Source organism: Lissotriton vulgaris, chromosome 6 (genome assembly GCF_964263255.1).
Source record: "Lissotriton vulgaris chromosome 6, aLisVul1.2, whole genome shotgun sequence".
NCBI lineage: Eukaryota > Metazoa > Chordata > Amphibia > Caudata > Salamandridae > Lissotriton > Lissotriton vulgaris.
The window spans coordinates 802,958,991-802,983,085 of NC_141694.1; the positions used below are offsets into that span (position 1 = coordinate 802,958,991).

General features: G+C 43.5%; 1 protein-coding gene across 1 annotated transcript in view; it reads right to left on the reverse strand.

Moving 5' to 3' along the window:
• The window catches only part of LOC147708024 (histone deacetylase 2), a 166,837-nt gene extending 143,389 nt beyond the window's left edge, over positions 1 to 23,448 (reverse strand). Inside the window, exon 1 of the mRNA XM_086926833.1 lies at positions 23,275 to 23,448. Within this exon, the coding sequence (XP_086782959.1) occupies positions 23,275 to 23,326 (52 nt within the window). The 5' untranslated portion in view covers positions 23,327 to 23,448. The remainder of the gene's footprint in view (positions 1 to 23,274) is intronic.
• Between the last annotated feature and the right edge of the window lie 647 nt (positions 23,449 to 24,095).

Below are 24,095 nucleotides of genomic sequence, written 5' to 3' on the forward strand. Positions count from 1 at the left end.
CCTCACATCTTGTCCCCCTGCGTAATTTCTCTCATCACAAGCTCCGCAGAGTGAAGTCATCTGGTGTAATTATTTATTAATAAAGTTATGAATACAAAGCTTTCAATTAATTTTCTAGTGTTCCTAATGTTTTGCACCATTCAACGTCTTTAAGCTATAGTTTCACTGTGTAGACAGGTGCTATTCGTTTGTGTGAAAGGATGCTGTTTAAGTATCCATTTTATTTGATGGCAGTACCACAGAAGATGGTGGATGATATCTTAGAATGGGATAGTGCCTCTGTGTTAAGGTAATGATGTTCATGTTTCTGATTTGTTAAAGAATTGTTACTTAAGATCACCCCATGATGTTTCTGCTAGTTTAACTAATTTGTTATGCAATAATTGTGTATAAGAACCCTGGATTTATGGGTAAGCCAGAACATATTAAAAGAGGTTATGTTATGTTATAAAAAGTTTTATAGCGCGCTCAATTACTCTAGAGTATCCTGGTGCGAGCTCGTGCAGAGAGGCAGAATGGGTGGAAATGGAAATTAGAATGCTATGGTAAAGAGATGTGTTTTTAGTGCTTTTTTGAAAACAAAAATATCTTGGATGGCACGAAGTTGCAATGGAAGTGCGTTCCAAGCTCTAGCTGCTTTTACAGAGATGGATTGACCGCGTAGCCGAACGCGCTGGAATTGTGGAAGGGCCATCCGACACTGGTTGGCCGACCTAAGGCAGCGGTTGGGAACATACATGGAAAAACGCTTTCTCAGATAATGAGGACCTTGACCATGCGTGGCTCTGAAAGAAAGAATCAGAGATATAAATAGAATCCGTTGAGCCACAGGCAGCCAGTGAAGACTACGCAAATATTGCCGTACGCTGGACCTCCTCGAGATGTTAAAAAGAAGTCTAGCCACCGCATTCTGGATGATCTGAAGGCGCTTGATCAGGTAAGCTGGAATGCCAATGAACAGAGCGTTCGCGTAGTCTAGCCGAGAAAGGATAAGGGCATGTGACACTGACTCTTTGGCTTCCCTTGGGAGCAAGGGAAAGAATCTGCGTAAGGCTTTGAGAGTGCCAAGGCAGACGCCTGGTAATTTTTTTATGTGGTCCTCAAATTTAAGGTTTTCACTAAACCACACTCCCAAATTTTTTGCCGGGCTACCCATGGAGTTAGGGTAAGGAGCCTCTGGTGGCCACATCAGTTCTCTAAAGTTAGTAGGAAAATCACCATAGAGGAGGACTTCAGATTTTTCCTCATTGCATTTCAGTTGGGCAAATGCAAGCCAACGAAAGACCGATGAGAGACAAAGCTGGACACCGGAGGTGTCCAGATTATCACCTGGCCAAGTAAACAAAAGCTGAATGTCATCGGCATAGGCAAATATTTTTGTACCTAATTGCTCTGCCAGGAAAATCAAAGGGGTCAAGTAAATATTAAACAACAGGGGGCTAAGAGTAGACCCCTGAGGCACCCCAGTAGAAAGTGCCCTGGCAGAGGACGCATGTGGCGGCATCCACACCTGTTGGGTCCGATTGTTCAAGAATGTTGTCAGCCACTGTAAGGCAGAACCAGTGATGCTGATAGCAGACAGCCCGGTGATAAGAAGCTGATGGGGCACCGTGTCGAAGGCGGCAGATAGGTCTAACAAAACCAATGCCTCTCTGCCGCCTCCGTCCAGGCACTCCCGAATAGCCTCTGCCATCTCTACCAGTGCTGCTTCAGTGCTATAAGCAGCACGGAAGCCCGACTGAGCCGGGTGCAAAACATTGGAGGCCTCCACAAAAGCGTCCAACTGGCGAAACCCCATTTTTTCACAAACCTTGGCTAACACCAGTAGCAAGGAAATAGGTCGATAGTTAGACGGAATTGATGGGTCCAGACTTGATTTCTTTAAGAGCGGCAATAATTTGGCTTGCTTCCAAAAAATCGGAACTGTAGCAGTTGTAAAGGAGAGGTTAACAATCTGAGTAACCTCTGCACATACCGTTACTGCCACCCTTCTAACACACGGGCCGGACACGGATCGGTTGGAGACCCAGATTTCATGGACCTCAAAACGGCCAGTATGTCGGCTTCAGCAGAGGGAGAAAATTCCCCAAATTGACAGTTGGGGAATTTAAGGGAAGGCAAAGAAGGAGGCGGAGGCAAGGTCCTCCGATTGTGGCATGCTATGCGCAGGCTGTCCTGGATCTTCACAATTTTATCTGTAAAGAAAGAGGACAGATCCTCGCACTACTGTTCAGAGGAAGGCAACAGAGGTTGCTCAGCACACGGAGAGAGGAAACTCTTAACGATGGCAAAAATGTCTTTGCTGTTACTATTAGCCTTGGTGATCCTTCCTGCATAATAGAGGGCTTTTGCTGTCCTAATGGCAGCATAATATTTTCTCTGGGCGGCACGGAGAGTTGTCTTCGCAGCGGGCTGATAGCCAAGTCTCCAACACCGTTCAAGTTTTTTACAGCCCTGTTTCATTTTGCGCAGAGCGTGAGAAAACCATGGCTTAGAGGGGGAAGAACGCCCTCTGTGACCAGAGCCCTGATACATAGAGGATACAGCCCCCCTCCCAATCCAGGCATTAAAACTCTGCACTGCATCTGGTACCTCAGAGCCCAAGAGCGGCCGGCTCCCGGATAAAGTATCCGAGAGTGCTAATAGAATAATCCTCTGGGGGTAAGCGCTAGGGGAGATAGCACAGACCCCAGCGGGTTTATCTAGTGGCCAGGAAAATCTGATCAAATGGTGATCGGACCATGTCACACTTTCAGGACAGAGAAATGCTAAAATTGGAGCAGACTAGATCAAGTAGGTGCCCCCCCGACATGCGTCGACAACTTAACCCATTGTTTAAGCTGAGCAAGATTCAGGGAGTCAGCTAAGCATCTTGATTCCGAAGAGTCCAGAACGTTCGCATGGATATTAAAATCCCCGAGAAGGAGAAACGTAGGAAACCTCAGTGCGCAAGGCACAATCACGTCCGCCAAAGCAGTAATAAACGGCCCAGCGTACCTCCCAACGTAAAATGAGGGGTGAGAGCAAGAGAGAAATGAAGAGCCTCCCCTTCACCCAGATCTTCTGAGGGCTCATAGGAAAAGGCCCAATAATCCCTAAATACCACAGCAACGCCGCCTCCTCTCCCCACAGAGCCGTCTGTCCGCATAATATTAAAGTCTCTGGGAATGGCAAGCTCCACCACCGGAGCACAGGAACCATTTAGCCATGTCTCGGTGATAAAGAGTAGATCAAGTTGGCCATCTGCCAGAAGCTCAAAGACATCAGCTGCGTGTTTAACCAAGGACCAGGCATTGATTAACGCAGCTGAAATCGTGGAACGGTTGATAATTTGCAGGACAGGGCCAGCTCTGGTGGGGTGAAAAAGAAAACGGCAAGAAGGGCAGACCTTGGAGGTGCAATCAGCAGCTTCCCAGTGTCTGTCCCCCCAACATTTAGCTGTATTTAGCACCATTAGCTCATTACGACTGTACCCTACCTTACCAGCCATCAGCTGAGTAGAAAAACGGGCAGGGAGACTGGCGCTGGGCGCGTACGGAGCGCAGACGGGCTCTCCTTTGGCGCTCGCTGCGCGCGTCCGCTGCGCAGACGGGCGGGCATATGCAGTTTATGCCCCAAGCCCCTCCCCCAGCTAGACCGCTGCCTATGGTCCCCCCGGGATTCGGGACTCACACAAGATGGCGCCCTGCCCTGCCCTCCACAACAAACGGCACAAAGAGCGGCAGTGGATCGGGGCGGAAGGAGCGTTACAAAGGTAAGTTAATGTCACCAAACACACACAGATTTAAAATGATATTTTAAAAAGTGCAAGCAATTTGAATTTTAAAAATCAGCTGGCGGCAAAGGTAAGAAGCAGAAGAGAAATCCACATTAGAGAATGACTTCTGTTCTAATAGGGATGACATCCGTCTCTTTTCTGATTTTGGTGCTTATCTAGAACTTAGGATGACTTCTGATTTTTGGCTATTCTGTATAACTCTGATATTTATATTGTATTGCAAATATTCTGTACTGCTTCAAAAGTCATTTTGTTATTGTTTTAGTTCAGTAAAACCGCAACAATGTTACTTTCAAATACTCAGATCTAATTTACTGACTATTCAAATAAATGCTGAATGATTCACTATATGGTCTCACTCGATAGAGTTGTTTATCGACAGTGGCATTTAACAAGTCAGATTATCCAAATAAAATAGAACACTTCAGATTTATAAATAGGACAACAGATAGTATATTAATAAAAAGTGCCACAGTGCTAACAAAATACCATTGAGAAGAATACCTTAGCAGCACACAACAGTTCATATTAATATGAAAAAATGGTCACGCTTTATGTAATCTAATTTTGTCTCAGACCATTGACAGAATAGCTAAGATTAAGCGAATTGTATTCTCAGACAGCAGCCTGCCAGGCCCAATCAATGTTCCCTGTGCACAAACATCCTGCAGTACGTCCGGTTTTACCATGACAGTTCAGATAAGTGGCAGATAGGATTTTAAGTACACTTGCTGCCACTTACTGTACTTGTATTCAAGGTTTAAGCAACATGATATTTTCATGCAGTGACCAAAATTTCATTAGCTTTCAAGTCAACTGTGGGTCTGCTGGATTAAGACTTTCTATTATTGCTTCTTTGCATGTATGAATGACTCTGGTGTTAAAACTGTTTTAATACAGTGGCAGGTGGTTTGTGTAAAACGGGCATGTACAGACCAGGTGTATAAAGTCCCCTTCAGCACCACAAAGTCTACATGTTGTTGGACCATTATATATTCCAAGGTGGTTGACACGCCAGCGATGGTATTTGCCCATTAGTCTTTGCTTAATTTGTGCCAGAAAAGTGATTCTTACTTATGGAGCTGGCTTCGGGCTGTCATAGAACTTAAGCAGCATCCAATCATAGGATCAACGATTTAAATTATTTTTTAACTTCCAAGTATGTATGTATATTTTAAGCTTAATTCACCATTTGCTAAAATAGTCGAAAAGGTCAATTTCTTATTCCAAGTTTCTAATAGGAGAGTATAGTTCAGGGAGATATACAAGTATTTATGATAAGTGGACTGAGGATCTTTTTCTTTGGCTGTCCAGAAGGACATGTTTAGTAAGCTTTCTTGGTCTGACCTGATCTTTTACCAGCACTTTATTGAGGCGTACATTCTCCAAAATGCTTGATTTGTGAGCCCAAACTCTAGTCGAATTTGTGGCGGGGGAAGACAGAGCACCCGCTTGTAGGCGCGGATCTGCAGTCTGTCCAAGAGAGCTGGATCCTGCCCTCGCATGGCAACACTAGCATATGCCACGGTCCTTAACAATGTGGCCACTCTTACTGTGAGAAGTGGTTCAAAGGAGGCCATCCAACTTCTTTGCAAGAGTGTGAAAGACAACAATTAACACATTCCCTTTCTTTAACATGTACTGTTCTTGCTCCGAGAAGTTTCCTCTAATGTTCATGTATACGCACAAGCATTTATGGTAGTTGACCTCCTCCAGGGTTATGTCGTCCAAGAGAATCTTAAATAAGCTGATGCCCACATGCGCAACAGTCCCAAGGTGCACGCCATAAGAAATGTATGTTTGAATATCATAAACCGTTTTTAATTCAATTATGTCCACTCCTTCTTGTTTTTCATCTTATTTCAATCTTCTTCAAAATTTACATCAAGACATCATGCTTTTAATATACATATGCTTGCGAATTGCCAATCCAGGCGTATCACAGTAGCAAGTTGAAATATGCGCAAACTTCAAGTAGTTACAGCGTTGTTTATCCGATGCATTTCGGGATTGTACCCTCTCTCAATGGGCACTGTAGTATAAAGTAAGCGTGTCAGATCTTATGGCTCATGCATTTGATCAAATAGAACTTAATTTTTCTTTATCATGTTGGTAACCCGATTAAACTAAACCACACACTTTGACTCCAGGAGAACCTTAACTGCGGTCCATGTTGATTGCGGATGGTCACTGTTTTAGTTTTTGTTGTCATGATCTCAAGTTTATAAATACTGATGTAACTTTTCAATGTGGTGACTAGCCTTTGTCATCCAACTTTTGCTAAGTTAAGCAGTAGGACATCGTACGCATAGGACAGATGGTAATAGCTTAGTAAGCCCAGGCGTGGGAATTTACCTGATCTAGCTTCGACGTCAAGTCTGCCATGAACAGGTTTAAAAGGTGTGGTGCCGACACGCAGCCTTGCTTTAAGCCTTGTTGAATAGCAATCTTCCTCTTGGGTCTTGTGCCGCAACCCATCTTGACTTGGATCCAGGTTTTCGAGTAGAACTGTTTGATGGCTCGTAGCAGCTTATGTATGATGTTACATTTCTTTAAGTTTTTCTAAAAGATCCCACGGTCTACGCAGTCGAAAGCTGCTTTAAAATCTGTAAAGCAAGGGTGTTTCTTTTGCATTCGCTTGCATTTATCTGCAATTAAGGAAGCTGTTAAGATGTTCGTTATTGTGCCTAGTCCTCTCCTTAAACCGGTCTGATTTACCAGGACTATGATACTCTTGTTAGATCACTCAAAGAGATCTGCGAGTATTAAGGATTAATAATACTTAGCTTCCAAGTCTATAAGCGCCATGAGTCTGTAGTTGGCTGGATTAGATCTCCCGCTCTCCTTGAAGACTATGTTTATTATTGAGCCACGCCAGTTCTCCCGAATGGAGCCTGTTACCGTGTTATTAAATGTAGATAATGTGTTTGCCCAAAACTGAGGGTCTTGCTTAAAGTTGGTGTGTGGTATACCATTTGGCCTTTTTCTGCATTGCTTGATTTTGGCGTTTTTGTAATAAACCACACCTGTTTATTGCATTACGCTCCTGGGTGCAATTGTACTGTAATCTGCAACCATTCAGTTTTTTTGTTGTTTTTTTTCTCTCTCTCCTACTTCATATGGTTATTGCATTTTTTTTCCCTTCGTATTGTAAAGCGCTACGATATCCCTCAGGATCTGGTTTGTGCTATATAAAACTGTATAAATAAATACACCCTTTTAACTTTTCCCTGATTGAGAACTCAATTATTGAGTGGTGTAGTTACCTGCTTTTGATACTGTTCTAAGGTGATGTAGGGGAGGGTGCCCTTTAGAGCAATTATTGCCAGTAGGAGAACTGGGTGAGGTAAAATGTTGGCGTTCCTGAATATCTTAAATATGAAGTACGTTCTTGCTCTCACACTAATATTCAATGAGGCTAATCCATGACAATTAATTATTCAGGAATCTTCTACCACAAACAAGGTGTTTCTAACCCCCACTTGTGTGCACAAACCCATCGGACACCTTGGCATAGCATTTTCACCATTTATATTGCACAGAGTACTTCTCCAGCTCTCAATATGTACACACCGAGAACCTGGTTCCACTTCTCGCAACCACCATTAGATGGTTCGTAATTTGCTCTTTGAGTACCTCCAGTTGAACATCCTGAATAGAGCACATCTTATTCCATGCCACATCTCTAGGATTTACAGAGGAATGTCTTTGCTCGGTCTTTGATGTCGGCCTCCAGACACGGATCTTTCGAATGTCTTATTGTCATGCGGGTAGCTGCCTGGCTACTAAGCGGGGATTATTGATCTACTTTAACAGGCTATAGGGTGTTGATTGAATAATCCCTGGAAGAACTAGTTCTGGGCCTATTATCTCATCCAGACTTGGATAAAGTCACAACTAAATTCTTGGATCAGACCCTAGTGTTAGCGAAATGCTACATGATGAATGAATGAATATACAACTTTTAAAGCGCTAACTTAGCCCAAGGGCATCAAGGCAATAGATACAGAACAGTATGTAGGTAGACGAGGAAACACTCAAACCAGCCCCACAGGGAACAACCAGGTCTTTAAAGTCTTACAAAAGCATGTATGGGAACTTTGACCCGAGAGTTCATCAGGGAGGGGTATCCACAAATTAGCAGCAGCAGTTGAAAAAGCTCTCCTACCCCATCTCATCCTGTTAAACCTCAAGACAATGAGGAGATTTTTTCTTGCTGACCTGAGATTCCTCGTGGGAACATAATGCTGAAATAAGGCCCTAATGCCCACCGGGCCAAGGCCATAGTAAGCATTATGAGTGAGGCAGAGAACTTTAAACATGATTCTGCGCTCCATCGGGAGGCAATGCAGTGAAAGAAGGGAAGACGAGCCAGAGTGGTGTTTAGGCAGGTCCATCACTAGCCTTGCAGCAGCGTTTTGCACAAGGTGCAGGTGCCGCAACTGTCCTTTGTTAATGCCCAAGTACAGGGCATTGCAATAGTCCAATCTGGACAGTATTCGTGCAACTACAACTTGTTTGTGTGCCGCAAGGGCGAGGAGCTGTGAGATTTTCCTAATGAGCCTAATTAGCCCAAAGCAGGTAGCCACTGTCCTGGAGACCTGCAGGTTCAAAGAAAGGGATTTGTCAACCACCACTTCCAAGTTTTTGCCATGGAAGACGGGAGTAGGACACGTGCCCAGGGAGTCGGGCCACCACTCCCCTGACCAAGTATCCATCTTGTCTCCAAAGATCAGAACCTCTGTCTTCTCGCCATTCAATTTTAGATAGTTTTGTACCATCCATGAGACTGCTTGCATGCAGTTTTTAAAATTTTGAGAGGAGTCACTGACATTATGAGTGATGGACACCATTATTTGAGTGTCGTCCGCATAAGACAACACCTTCAGCCCAAACGATTTCACCACCCTTGCAAGCGGGGCCACATAGATAATAAACAGAGTAGGGCTCAAGGAAGAGCACTGAGACACTCCGCAAACAAGGGAGGCAGAATCTGAGTAAAAGCTTCCCAGTTTTACTATTTGAGATCGTTCACTGAGAAAGGAGGCTAAAAGATCCAAGGCCGAGCCCTAAAAGATCCAAGGCTGAGCCCCCAATGCCTATCTCCCTGAGACGTTCCACAAGTCTCAAGGGAGACAGGGTATCGAATGCTGCGGTAAGATCAAGTAAAACTAATAAGGTGGTATGCCCTGCATCCACCTGTGACCTGAGGTTATCAAATACCGCCGTGAGGGCAGTTTCCGTGCTGTGGCAGCTTCTAAACCCATGCGGAGAGCCATCCAGAATTTGGTGGTCCCTCCGATAAGCACTTAAATGGGTGTTCAGGTGGGATCCCAAGATCTTAGCTGGAACCGGCAGAAGAGAAATATGCTGAAAGTTTTTAAGTTACGTAAGATCCAGTGTGGGCTTTTTTTAACAGTGGCCTAACCACTGCCGCCTTCCACACCAGGGGCTATTGTCCCTCTGAAATAGCTAAATTTACGACAGTGGTAAGGTGCAGAATATTTGCAAATTTGGCAGTTTTAAGAACCTTCAAGGGACAGGGATCCATAGGCGATCCTGACTTAACTCCTTCTAAAATGTGATCTACAGTGTCAGGCAGTAGATTTGGAAAGGCAAGGAAACTGGGGGCACCACTTTACTGAAGCTATACATCAGGTGCGTTTCAGGTATGGTATCCAATGTATTGTTCCGATTTGAAATATCCAACTGAACATATATATAGGATATCTTCGAGCAAAAGAAGGTAGAGAGTCTATCACAGAGCTCCTGTGACGGCACCACTGAATCATTGGCCGTGGGTGAGACAAGAGAATTGACGATGTTAAAAAGCTCCTTAGATGTTTTAAGTGACTCTACCATTTTTAGATAGTACCTTCCTTTTTCCTCCATGATGGCTGCTTTATATGCTTTCAAGCATTGTTTATGCACGTCTCTACCCCAAGGTACGTGACGAGATCTCTGCGCCACTGTCGCTCATTTCTTCTGCACTTCTGTCTCATCTTCCGTAGTCTATCAGAGAACCAAATTGTGGTAGGCCTTTTTCTAGTGTCCATGACTGCTAATAGCTTTTGTGAAAGTTTGTCTGGGGCTGAGTTAGCACTTAGATATTCAGAAAGCTGGAATTCTCTAAAAGGATTGGCAACGTCCTCATTGCCAATTCGATAAAAATTTTGTTTCTCAGCCACATTAACATTTTCAAGATTGATGTTCCTAGCTACTGATACCCTTAAATTAAATGGAATCGCAGAGTGGACTGAACAGGCTAGCGGGAGGGGCTCTCCCACCCTAATCCGAAGATCATTGGAAAAGATCCCGTCTAGGGTGTGTCGTGTTACGTGTGAGGGAGATTTAACTAGTTGCGAAAAGCCACAGCCGTTCATACATTCCAAAAGTGTTGGTGTGCCAAGACTAGCGTTGTTCTCTAAATGAAAGTTAAAATCTCCAAGAAGTGTAAAATTGGCTCTTTCTAGGAGGGGCTCCAACCAATTGCACCAGTCCGGACTAAAGGATGTCCTAGGGCCCGGTTGTCTATAACACAGAACACTGGAAAAACTTTCTGTGGGGGTCATGTTTATAGAAAAATATAATGCCTCGAATTGGTCGGACGGTGAGGTGAGTGGTTCAGAGCGACAAGTGTAAGTATCCCTGAACAGAATGCCTAGACCCCCCCCGCGTCGACCTATTCTGTCCAGTCTGGTGAGGTAATATCCCACAGGTATAGCCTCTTCAAGATCAGGTCTAGAATAATCGTTGGCCTATGTTTCAGTTATAAACACCCAATCAGGTTTATATTGTAAGACAAAATCATTAAAAGCAACATTATTTAATCAGAGACCTGACATTGATAAGAAAACTCTGGATCGACTTCCCAGTTCCTGCGGGGGTAACTGTGTTTTTGGTAGAGGAAGGACCCTTTATCCCATCCCCTATAATGCCAAGATTGCACAGCATACACGAAGAAGACCCCTTTCTAGAGAGGGTTTCAGGATAAAACACATGCTTGCAAGGCGGTGACCTAGCCAAACGCAGTTTCACAAGTACCTCCTTTGAGTACGTTATCCTGAGATTAGATCCCTGCGGAGAACTATCAGAATCCCTGGCACCTGACGCAGACTCGGCAGGACGGGGTTAGCCTTTGGCACGCTGGTGGTACACCCGCTGCGCGGTGGACAGGACACGCTGTTTAAGTAGGGTTGGCTCACTAGAGAGCTAACCCCCTGTCTCTGCCCCTCGCCAGCCAGCAGAGGAGCAATGGAGCCGCCTACATCCTCCACTCAAACAGTAAAGACCGAGGTGGACCGGGGTGCAAGGCGGAAGCAGGAAGCACACACCAGAGAAGGTAAAGCAATGTGCAAAGACGCAGTATAAATATCTTAAAAACACTCTAACAGTGCGTGAATTAAAAACAAGAATGCCCCCCACAAAGCTTATTGCAGTGCGACCAATTCTGCTTGCACACATCACATCACGCACATCATGATACTTTGGAAGGAGTCTACTCCACCGACTGCCGAATCCTGGGGCAAGACTTCAATTCCCTGGCTGTCTTCTGAGAGCATACAGCTTCCTAGGGAAGATACAGCAGGCTTGCCCAGGACCGGGATTCCCTCATCGAAGCATTCATGTGAGGCATTAAGGATGTGACAAATCACCTCTAAATATTACCCCGGATGTTGCATTATATCATCGGGCACCTATCTATTTTAGACATTGATGCCACTCTTCTGTTGTACAAATGGTCTTATTTGTACATTACCTTGTTATTATTGTATGCTATATTTGTTTGAATGCCGCCAACAAAAAGATAACTGAATTTAAATAAAAAAACTTTTCACAACCACATCCAGAAGTTGTGCAAATAGCTCCTGCCCCAGCCTCCAAAAAAATATTTAGTATCTATGTTCAGGTGCATGGTCCCAAGTATAATGGTAGTCTAATCACTGTTACTAAAAGGGTATGCAGGGACTCTCTTGGTTGGGATCAATGGGCAAAAAGAGGCTTAGTCTCAACAAACCAAAACACTTCTTTTACACCGACTCATTCTCATCAAAACAGAACCATATCTCATTGCCAAGAGGACAAAGGTAAGCCAGATCTAGAACTAATCTCCTATACAAGACCACATTCACACCCCATCTCTCAGACGCAATTAAATCAAAATGATTCATTAGATGGAACCCTCAAAACCAACATCACCAAGAATTCTCAAAAAGCATAGTACTGTTATGTACCCCAAGCAAGCCTAAGTAGCTACACGACATGGCACAAAACTATGGGGACGTTTCCAATAAGCATTTATTGAATCAGCGTCATTCTAGAATAAAACCTGCTTGTGCGACAATTATTAGACATAAGCAAATCTATAAGATTACAAGCACCAATAGAGTAAATAAAAGGTAGAATTCTACCATGGTGCTAAAACAGTGAATATATGCACGCACATAAATACATGACAGTAATCAAGCGTTCTTCTAAGATGCAACCGTACCTAATATGTATGTGGGTGTAAAGCCAAGAATCCCCTAGGAAATAGTCAACCCAATTACCTGATTGAAAGAATGAAGGACCCAGTCTTGGTCTAGAGTTGGACACCCGGCAAGGGATGTCAGATGACTGCATGTTGTACCTTCTGCAGGCTGGGACATCAGCGTCTTTTGTCAGCGCGGAAGCTTCTCCTCTATCTATTGTTGGTATGGTTCTTTTATACAATCTATATTTTGTGGGTACGATTATGTAAATGAGCCTAAATCAATACCTGCATTATGCAAAGTAGTCCTTGCGCCCTAGGATGAAGAGGACCATGACTTTTATACAGAGTATGTCAGTCCTGTTATGCACGTCATGTGCAGAAACTTTTCTAAGAATCCTCGTGAATAAATGAGGATAGATTCAAGGAAACTGATCGACATTTATTCAGCAGACAACTGGGTAAAAGGTCAGTTAGAACTGTCATGCTGAGCAAAGTAAGACAAATGTAGGTAAAGGTTTGTGTAGCTACCCAAGCAGCTACATGACATGGCGCCGCCAACGTTGGTTTGGTTCTAATTCAACAGTCAAATCAGAGTAGTTCAGTCGTGCTTTCTCAGCGACCCCTACTCCCATTTTACCAGAGACGTCTGGAGTAGGAAGAGAAAATCTGCTGCAGCGGAGTAGGTATACCCTATGTATTGGCTATAGATTTATTCTAGCTTGAAGGACTATAGTTCCCCACATTGAGCATAACCTTATCTCTTTTTATTACAAACTTCTTTTCGCAATGTCCGTCCAAGACGGTGCTGCGAGCACAGAGGAAGAGGAGCTGAATTATGCTCTAAATATTACAGAAAATTGCAGACCTTTGTGATGAGTCACACGAGGCACAGTACAGAGGAAGTCTATTCTTGGATCGAATTCCCACTTGCAAATGCACGCACAAATTTGATTCATACATACATTTCAGATCAGACTCCGGAGGAATACTCTCCATATGAGGACATAGAGGTCCTGTTAACTTACCAATAACTTATTTGGTTTAAAGGCACCATCCCCCACACCACAGGAAATGTGAGACTGTCCGCTCAGCAGAGAAGGAGCAACCTGGCCGGTCCTAGTAGCACACAGCATCCAGAGATTGATACATTGCCAGCAGCAAACTTACGTACACTTTACAAAGAAATAGCAAACCTGTACAAAAATCGTACACAGTTCGTAATGTGTACACTTACAATTCAACCTACAAGGGTCACTCAAGCTGGTCAACTGCAAGGGACTTCGACAAAAATAAGCCCACAAATGCTGAAGGCGGTTATGCGACGGATGCCCACTAAGCACGAGCAGATGCCATTCTGGATAGCACAGAAAATAACACAGCTTGAAGCCATATTTCCCCACACGGGCCCGCAGGAAAAACATAGAATATTTAATATAATTGCTTCCCAATGGGATTAGCTCCCGACAGAGGATTGTATCACTGGGAAACAGTTTTCACTGCCATTTATACCAGAGCTCATGGTAGCCCCTCAATAGCAGTCATACCAGTAGTATTGAAACAAATACAGAATGAGCACGGGGCAGAACCTGCCCTGGACTTGGGGATGAAATTGATAGGCACCTGATTCTTCTAAAAGGAAATGTTAGAAAAATGTAAATATAATAATAAGAATGCATCAAGATCACGGGGTGGGTCTCCTCAACAGGAGCACTCCGATAAAAAATACAACCTCAAACTGTGATATTAAAAAAACCTGATGGGTATCAGGATACTGATACACGTTCCTCTTGTTCCTTTCAAGGTTCATAAAAAAAACTCAGAGAGGGAAGGACGATCAGAACACAGATCAGAAAAGCAAACGAAGCCAAAAGACACACATCGCACTTCAGACTAGATTATCAAACAAGAAGATAAACCGAAAAGTAAACATCAATTTAAAAAGAACAAGGTAGCTGCCGGCCTTAAAATAGGAAATACTCAGGCTACTGAGGCCTCTACTCCTGAACGGTCAATAGGCTCCGACACAGCTGGACAGCGTAGCAGAAGTAACAATAGCTCACCAGAACATGATGGAATATCTGGTGACAGAAACGTTGAAATGAGCATATCACGGTGGAAATACTGGATGCAAGGGCAAGTGTTGCACATCGTTTACACAAAATTAAAGTAAACAGTCTCTTTTGAGAGAGCCTGACATATAGATACGATATCCTTTTGGTTGAAAAAGATTGGCCGCCTGAGTTCATCATGGAGTGCCAAAAGGGGGAAGATGCAATTTTACCAGCTTTCTCCGACCTTGTTCCAGAGCCACTAAAACATTTATATGCGCAGGAGTGGGCGTTAGCACTAGCTCCTGCACTTTACCGCAATCATGTAAGGCGGGTTGCTGAGTCACCTCTCCCTGAAATCCCATTAAAAACTAATCCTACTCCACAGAGGCAGTCCCCAATAAAACATGATGTAAAGAAACAGGTCAGGGAGATCTTAGATCATCTTGACTACCAAGGTGTTATTGAGAATTGCACCTCCTCCATGAATAATCCTTTGTTTCCCGTAATGAAGCCCGACAATTCATACTGTCTAGTTTAAGACTACAGGCATTTGAACACATGCACACAAACATTTGCAGTACAAAATGCACACAGAGGCGGATTAATAAATAACACTGTGCGTAAAAATACAAAAACACTAGATCTCGAATGGATTCTTCTGACAAAATATAGGACCTGGACACATATCTTAAAGCATTCTCGCCATTTGGCCCTTAAAGCCATTCTGTAGATTGCCTAAAGGGTGTAAGAATAGCCCTGGGTTGTTTTCAGCAAAGTAACAGACTTACTTCAAAATTGTGATGAGGAGGTATTTTCCTATGTAGGTTATATTTATCTGACAGACGAGGAGTTATTGGATCACTTGTACAGGGTGAACAGCAGCATTTTAGGGGTTAGTCACTGTGGGCTACAAACTTAACTTTTTAAAAAAATCAAAAATTGCCCACTTCAATGTCCTAATATTGGGATATGAGTTATCAAGTGAAGGAAAACGCCTGGCAGCTAATTTTTTAGAAAAATGTGCGCTGCTCCAACCTCCAAAGACTCTGAAAGGTTTACAATACATTTTAGGATTCCAAGATATTAGCCTACGGCAATACCACCCTGAATGCGCCCAATCTTGTCCGATCTCGGAAGCTAAGCAGGGTCAGGCCTGGTTAGTACGTGGATGGTAGGATTTCAACATTTTAGTAGAACATACATTTTGGATTATGCTGGAATGGTAAAACTTTTCTACGACCTAATCAGACCTGATTTTTCAGTCCAACATTGGACACAAGAAAACATTCTCCATTCCGCACAAGCTGATAAGATAGCTTCCAAACACTTACACACATGTGTAAACACCACTAATTTGGGGATCCGTGTAGTCGCTGGCCTATCAGGGTACACCTATCTCACCTTCAATGAAGGCCAAACAGTACCAATTGCATACAAATCACATTTGGACACAAACTCTGAAATGTGTTTTGCATCCACAGAAAAAACATTGACAGCACTACGAACTGCTGTAGTGAGGGAAAGAGAACTAGCTCAGGGGAAACACATAATTGTTGCGACTCCGGTAACAAAATTAGAGGCTGGTACCAAAGCAAGCGTTCTGAATACAAAAGCACTACATCCAAGATGGATCCATAGGTCTAATTCTCTCACTGCAACAGATGTACACTACAAATCTGAGACTACATTAAATACCAAGTATCTCTGCAGTACGAACAAGAATATGCTCTCCCAAATTAAATATTGCCTCTAGATCAGTATGAATACATCATTTACAGTGATGGATCTACCCAGCCTGCCGAAGGAAGTAAACAGCAATACAGGGCAGCATGTGCAATTGTGAAGGGACGTATGCGGGACGGCAAGTTCCATCCTAGCAATACACAGACGCAGTCTCTAGGAGATTGCACAGCTGGGAGAACAAGATGCTTTGGGAACAGGTGGCAGAGATGAAAAAATGCTTGCCAAGGGCTCATGTAATTCACACATTGAGTCATCAGGGTGTTGGCGTGCATGTTGAAGGGAATTCACTGGATGATGAAGCCGCCAAGGTGACAGTGCGTACTGATGCCTTGCTGTAATCACTCGTTCTAGCAAGGAAATAGAGGGACAGATAACGATAGCTATGAACGCTACTCGCAACAACAGCTCAGCCTTGCCAAAAGGTTTTCTACTCAAGTACTCTACAAGTTAGATGCGCAAAACATTCTGTATGCTCAAATTACAGGAGTGGGGGATAATGTACTACCAAACATGGATCACAGGTTAGGATTAAGGCTAGCTGCACACAAGGGTCTGGGTGTAGTAAAGCAGGTATCACTGCAACTATTTTGCTACTAAAGCAGCGTTAATGGTGGCCAGGTCTCACTAAACAAAGCAAGGTTTATTTCCTTAAGTGAGACATCAGTTAGCAGATGAAAGATTCCACCGTAGCACATCCACCACAAAAACCATTACCAATATCAGACAGACTTCTCGCATGTGTCTATTTAGACAACTGCAGCCCCTTACAATCTGATGGGGCTTACAGGTACATCCTGGTGGCAGTGGATTCATGCTCTAGATTCCTGCGGGTATAGCCACAGCGCTCGGCTGATGCCTAAACTGTAATAAAGGATTTGCAAGTCTTCATAGAGACATACGCAATTGGCACATTACATTCAGACTGTGGCTGTGTGTTTTGCTCACTGGCTTACAAAGAAGACATGGGAAGTTAGGGTGTAGCATTGCAGTACTCCTCACTCTATCATCCTGAGGGAAATTAGATTGTGCAGAGGATGAACCGAGACTTAAAGCAATCCTTAACAGCTAGGGAATTAGGCTCAGGTGGCAGTTGGGTCAATCACCTATGTGGGGTCCAGAGGGTGCTAAATAACATGCCAAGAAGTTCCATGGGGGCCGTACTCCAGACAAAGTCCTGTTTGGGATTAGAAAGTAGGTCAGAACAAAAACCATTTGACATCAATGATCGTTTGGCTGTTTTACAGGAACTAAATGAATACTGGGCATTATAAAGCAATGTCAAAGTAAAATGCAACGTCAAAGTAAAATGCACCGCCACTGGAGAAGTGAAAACTGTTTCGGCAAGACCTCCCTGGGTCCCGAAGATTGGGGACCTGGTCAGGGAAAAGATAGTGGACAAAAAAATGAGGGCCTGTCCTGGCTGTCGAATGGAACAAGAACAGTACTCATTCAGCCCCCTGCCGGCAAGAGATTTGTCTCAATTGATCGGAACAAACCACACTATGTTGCAGATACTCAAAAGTAGGCCGCGTGGGGTCCTGGATACCCTCAGATCTCCTCTTGCTACTATATTGGAAGTTCAGATGTGAAGATTAACTGCGTTTGAAGATTCTACTCCACGAAGTGAAGGAGTTACCAACAGCGTAATGAAACTTGTACCTGTTGAAATTTAACAACATTAAACTACAAATGAAATACAGATCTCAATTCGGCCTAACATCGACATCTATATGTCTGTGTCTCAAACTGGGACATCTGCCAGTTCCATTAAACCTGCTGAGCTACCAAAGATAGACTGAACTGCGTCTGGCTACTTCATCGATTTTTATACTTTTTCTTCTGGATCCAAGTAAACTAGAATTACTGCCAGAACATGTTTCCCACAAACAACGAATTTGAGATTTCTACCTTTAGCTGAAAAAGACTTACTTTGTTTTTCCCTGGCTACAGCTCTGGATTGCTCTTAGTCTACTGTTCCTAGTCATTTGAATTGGTATAGTGACTGTCTTTTTCTTGCTCCTGAATGGGCATTAGCTCCCAGAACGCTCTGCAGTACACCATGTGAACTTGGTCCTGAAACTGCATGCAACATCACACTGTGAACAGAGAAATCTGTCCTTAGTGAACATTACAGCATTTCCAGTTCCTGAAGGAATAGATTGGGACAGAGTTTCCTATAATGTATACGATCCTACTGAACTTTTAAAAATACCAAACTTGGTTAAAATTTCTCTTAGTGATATCATCACCTCTGGTACTTTCTCTGATGATTGGGACTTTGAAACTGTACATACTATGCTGTCTGATTTAGAACAATCAGCTTCATTTTCAAATGATGAATTGCATGATGGTACATCTAACCGTGACACTGTGCTTTGTTACCAACACTGTGGTCACAATTTTTTGCACAAAGCAAGAATCCCACGTAATGTTTTCATTTACCATCAATTGGAAGAGTGCCCAACACTACCAAAAGGTAGTTCAACCACATTTGCACAAATGTTTGCTTATTTTTATGGGTTTAACACTTCAGACCAACCTCTTATAAGCTTGTACCTACACCTGCAAAGAAAAATATGCTCACTAACACAAAACATATATACCCTGCTTTTTTTTTTTATTGCCCAGCTGTCTGTGCATGGTTTTGACGCTTGGAAAGACACCATAGACAAAATTTGTCTGGGTGGACTAAAGAATGGCAAGTTCCGGAAACTGAGGCCTTATTTAAAGCATGCCTCATACCACATCAGATGATCTTCCTGAGCAATACAGTGCAACAGACTTCCTGTCTTGGGATAGCCAAGTCTAAAGATTTGACCTTACCTCGGACTCCACGACTTACACACTTTGAAGGATAGAATAATTACACACAAAACAGTGAGGATACAATAAATGCCATTCTGCACAGTGGTTCATAAAATTCTTCTGAACCCAACTGGAAGGGATAGGTGTCAGTCACAATTCAGGTGTACCACAGACATGTTTAGTATCCATAAGCCTGACCAACACTATGTACACTCAGAACACTCAGGTGGTGACATCATACAGTGTTGGGACGTTATACCTAAAATGGCTAAAGATCTTGACACTTTCCCAGGTGAAACAACACTTCTCTCTTCTCTCAGAAGACATGGATCTTTGGGGTTTTTGTTAGGTCCCCAGAAGCCACGTCGTAAGCGTTTTTCGTATGCGATTTACAAGGAGCTATGGAAAATCTCTCCACTAGATGCTGCTGAGAGACTACATGAGATGATAAGGTTAACCTAAAAAAGGCTTTGTCGGTGGTCGACAACAGTATGACCACACTATCATCTAGTATTTATTAACTGGGCAACATTGTGTCTTCTGCTATAGATATAATGAAGCAGGACTTGTCTATTCTTCAACATGGACTATCACAAATGCGATCCATTCTATTATGGAGCTGGACGCTACAATCATTGTGTTCTGACCACGTGCCCTGGCGTTACATCAACAGCACATCTCTGTATAGACAGATGGTTACGGCAAGCAGAGATGCAAAATATACAATGTTGCACATTGAAAAATTGGTCCAATTACCTGTCTGAGTCACATTCCACGGCTATATTACACTGCCAGCCACGACATTCTAATTTCAATACTGTCTACAGCATCACCAGGAAGGCACGTATGAAGCGCTGGGAGACGGATACATGCATGAATACTGGGAATTACGTACAGATTTAGATGGAAGAATGGGGACACTGAAGTTTTTCTCCGCGGTTCACAATGTGAAAGAGCCTTAAGTGGTTCCTTAGTTTGCAAATACATTTTGCTTTAAAGAGCCTGTAATGCTTTGGTTGTTAACTTGGTATGTCTCTTGAAGGGTTCCCAGCTGTCGTGATTCATCCAGTGTTCTGATTTTTTTCAAATGGGAGCTATTTGATGCTGAATGATCAAGGCTGTTGTGGGATGGTACCAGGCTTCACATATCTAGTTATATTAAGTTCTAGGGTTACTTGTTGTATGCAAGTATTGTTTCCACCGACCCACACAGTTAAGGAGGGAACGCTATGGCCTTCATTGAATGTTTCCTTTATAAGGTTTGATTCTCTGAGCAAACTGAAAGCCATGCTTTTGAAGAAAGATGTGCCCTTAACCACAGCCCGAGATACTTTTGATCTCCAGGTTGCACGGTCTTCATCTGAGATACAGGCGCTAGTCCATACGAACTTCCAACTCAATTTCGAGGAAATGGTTCATCATGTCTTTAACATGTCTGATACGAGGGGGATCATGCACCTATTTAAAGGCATAGTTTCTGGACTATTAAGCACCCTTCAGACAATCTTTGGAGTTATTCCAGCTTCAGTGGGAACTAAAGATGATCACCTTTGTTCCACTGACCTGATACAGGAGGTGGTACAAGGACGGTGGCCTGCGAGCGACAGTGATGTTGCGTCTCCCATACAGGGTTCATAAACATTTGGCTCTCCGTGTGATGGGAACAATTCGGCCCTTTTTCCAAAACAAGCCAAAATGGAATGCGAAAATATGGTTTTATTTTTTTCTGCTCTCACTGAGCACTGTGTCTTTTGATGTGCTCAGTTGGTCTAACAGTATATTGACTGTCTAGCAGACTTATATAGCTTTTTTAATTTTTATAGCATCGTTTTTTTACATATACCTTTTTTTAGATGTTTTGAGACACTGGTTATATGACAATGTTTTTATGATTTTTAAACAGGCATATTTTAGCATTGGTTGACTTTCGGATGAGGAGTGGGTATTATGTATCCTGGCGTACCCCAATCTAGGCCCAAGTAGCTACACAACAGTACTAATTATCGCTTCAGTGCATGATAGAACTACTTCTGCACATCAGACTTGAGAAACAATGCCTGTGTCTTGGTCCTTTCCCAAATAGATGGTGGCTCACCGGCAACCATAATTATTTCCTGGCCCTTTACTGAAAGAGCTACAGGAGTACACCATTAGGAGCCTCAACTGGATGCCCGCTGATGCACACCTTATCTTGAAGAACTGGTGCTCCACCTAAATCGGATGTCCCTATTTAAAGAATGTTTTTCAAACCATTGTATCTGGCTCTATAGATATTAGCCTTAAAGTCAATGAAGATCGGCGTGGAGGTGTCTGGTAACAATTTGTGAGTTGTTTAGCCTTCAGTAGCGCACAATGATTTTAACAGTTCAGAAGTAGCGCTCACTACAAAAAAAAAGTTGGAAACCCCTGATCTAAATGGTAGAAACGAACACTAGCCTGACTAGCATAACCTCACTGTCTCAAGCCAAGACAGCATACACAACCACAACACAGCAAAACCCAAAAGCAAGACATGCAAAATAAAAAAGGTCATGCAACAAGTCTTCTCAAAATATGCACCGTGCATCTGGAAGAACGTCCAATAACATAGGACTTGCTTATCACTCCTCCACTTATGAAAGGAGCTAAAACCTAAACTTTTCAGACACCACTACATTTCCAGCCAATAACAAAAATCCCAGACACTTTGTCCACAGTGGCCACATCATGAACAGAACTTCCTTGTTCCTTCAACTCCCCAATTCCAATTTTGTATACGATTCCAAAACATCCCCCCTCAGTTATGTAAGTGTATGTTGCTCCTTAGCTAAGCTTCAACACATACATGTATGACCTTATCTCGTCACTCGGAAACTCAAGCAAACTAAGTTTGTACCTCAAGGGCACATGCTATCTAAAAGAGCCCACAGACAAAATGGACACATGAAGGCATGTCTCTTATTTATTGGGATTCCATGAGCTCGCAGCCATATTGCGATGGATAAAAAGAATGTGGCTTTAATCTAGTTTGGTCACCTCCTGGGTAAAATCATAATAGGTCTGAAATGTGACACTTAGCATGCTGTGTATTTTTACGGCTCAGGAAAGTCTCAGATATATTGTAAAATGGCTTCAACAATTAACAAAAAAAATATTTAAGTGCTTAGAAACAACCCGGTTTATAGAGTGGATTAGGGAGTTCACTGTGCACGTTAAATTTCAATTCATATCTTACTGCAGCCATTCAATATATTTAAAACTACATCTGGCCTAAAATCGAAAAAAAGTATTTTAGCAAAACCCCACAAACAGAACATGCTTCCTTCCCATCTCCTGAAAGTTTCAGCTTGTTGGATCCAATGGCCAACAAGCAAATACGCCCACTTCAATTCATGTTCCACTGCACCAAGTAGCGTTAGGACTAAGAGGGTGACCAGCACCCATTGCAATCAACGGGTCGGCAGCGGTTAAATCCTTTATTTCACATCCTTATTTGTCAGTATAGTTGCATTAGTTGCATGCCAAGAGACCAAGACAGCGAGAAAGCGGCGTTGTATGCCTTTTCTCTAAATGAGGACATTTTAGTAATCAAATAATTGTGGGCACATCAAGGCCTATTCCATTCCGCCCCAACTACCCTTCTGCTAAGTCCGTGTCAGTGTGAGGCACGGTGGTACTACAATAGCAATAAAGTATGTTAGTTATCAATCGGTGCAAGTCTGCATGGGCACCATGCATTGCTACCCGTGCTCTACAAATCACCATACACGATACAACACCACGCAGTGTAAAAATAAATAAATAAATAAATAATCTGCACTGCCCCATATGCACTACACGTCGTACCAGAGAGAATACATTCGGCTCCGTGCCATGATCTAGGCTGTGCCAGATGTCGAGCACCATGAAATATGTGGCACATCATGCATGGCCAATCAAAAAGGGTGCAACATCCTAGATTAAACTACAGCATGCCCTGCACACCAAGTTGTGCCCAGCATTGTGACACATCATGCCGTGCACACCACACAGTGCACCACGTCCTGCATCCTGGACCGTGCGTATCATACGGTCTTCTATGCACGGAGAGCAGGTCCCCAGGTTTACCCAGTTTAGTTCCCCAAAGTATATAAGAAATCAACACGGTTTCTAACAAAGCCTTGGCAGAGTTAGGGTCGCGGCCTGCAGACAGGGGTGCACGGCGGGTGGGCAGGGATGAGGGCACGCCGCGCAGAGGGCTGCAGGCCGCCGCCGCCTCACACCGCGGGCCGGCAGGTGTGAGACTGCTGCCACCGGATTCTACGGTGGGCACACTTTTTGTACACTGTGAACATCACACAGAAGCAGCGGCAAACAAGGGGCGAAATCTGCCGCCCCAAAGCCTCAACAACCAGCCAGCACCAGATCCACTCCCCTGAGCAGCGCCATCTACCGACACAACTCACCGTCATAGTAGTAGCAGACCTTCTTCTTGGTGCCCCCTTGACTGTACGCCATGAAGCCCCGTGCTGCTGGTGCGGCTGCTGTGAGCTGGTACCGGCGGCCAAAGGAGGAGGGGTGAAATCCCACTACTGCCGCCAGAAACTGATCAGCCGCCAAGCACTACTCGACGTCAAAACAAAACCAGAACAGGCCTAGCCCAGCAAAACGACGACAATCGGGTAAACAAAACAAAAAGTAAAAGACCAGCATTAACCACCAGCTTCATGAAAATGGACCTGGCGTCGACTCAAATCACAATCCGTCCAATTCATTGTGGCCTCTAAAAAAATTCCTTTTACTTAAGCACTTTACTGAGGGTTAAACAGTCACTCCAGTGGAAATCTCATTTCTAAAACCGTATCAAGAAAGAAAAGTCAGAACTTTTGTGTTTTTCATACACGCCCACTGTGCCGATTTGAGTTTATGTATTAATGAAGCTTATATAGCACTTTTATTGATGCTATGTATTAATTAATACAGCGCTAGAACCTAGCTATGTTTCAAAACGCTTGATGAGGATGGTCGTGATATATGAAGCAACGCTGGGAAAAGCAGGTGTTTTCTAGCACCAACAGAAAAGAGGCAACAAGAAAACAGGTTATCACTCAAGCCCAGTGGTCGAAGTGGGGAGAAAAATTAGGCGAAACTGTGGGTGGAGAATCAGGGGGCGGGAATAACCAAATATTGGATCAGTGGGCGGAGTCAGGGGTGTGGCTAGAAATAGCAAAACATACCATTTTTTGTAGGTTTAGCATTTCACTGACCAGATACAGCTTATAACCTT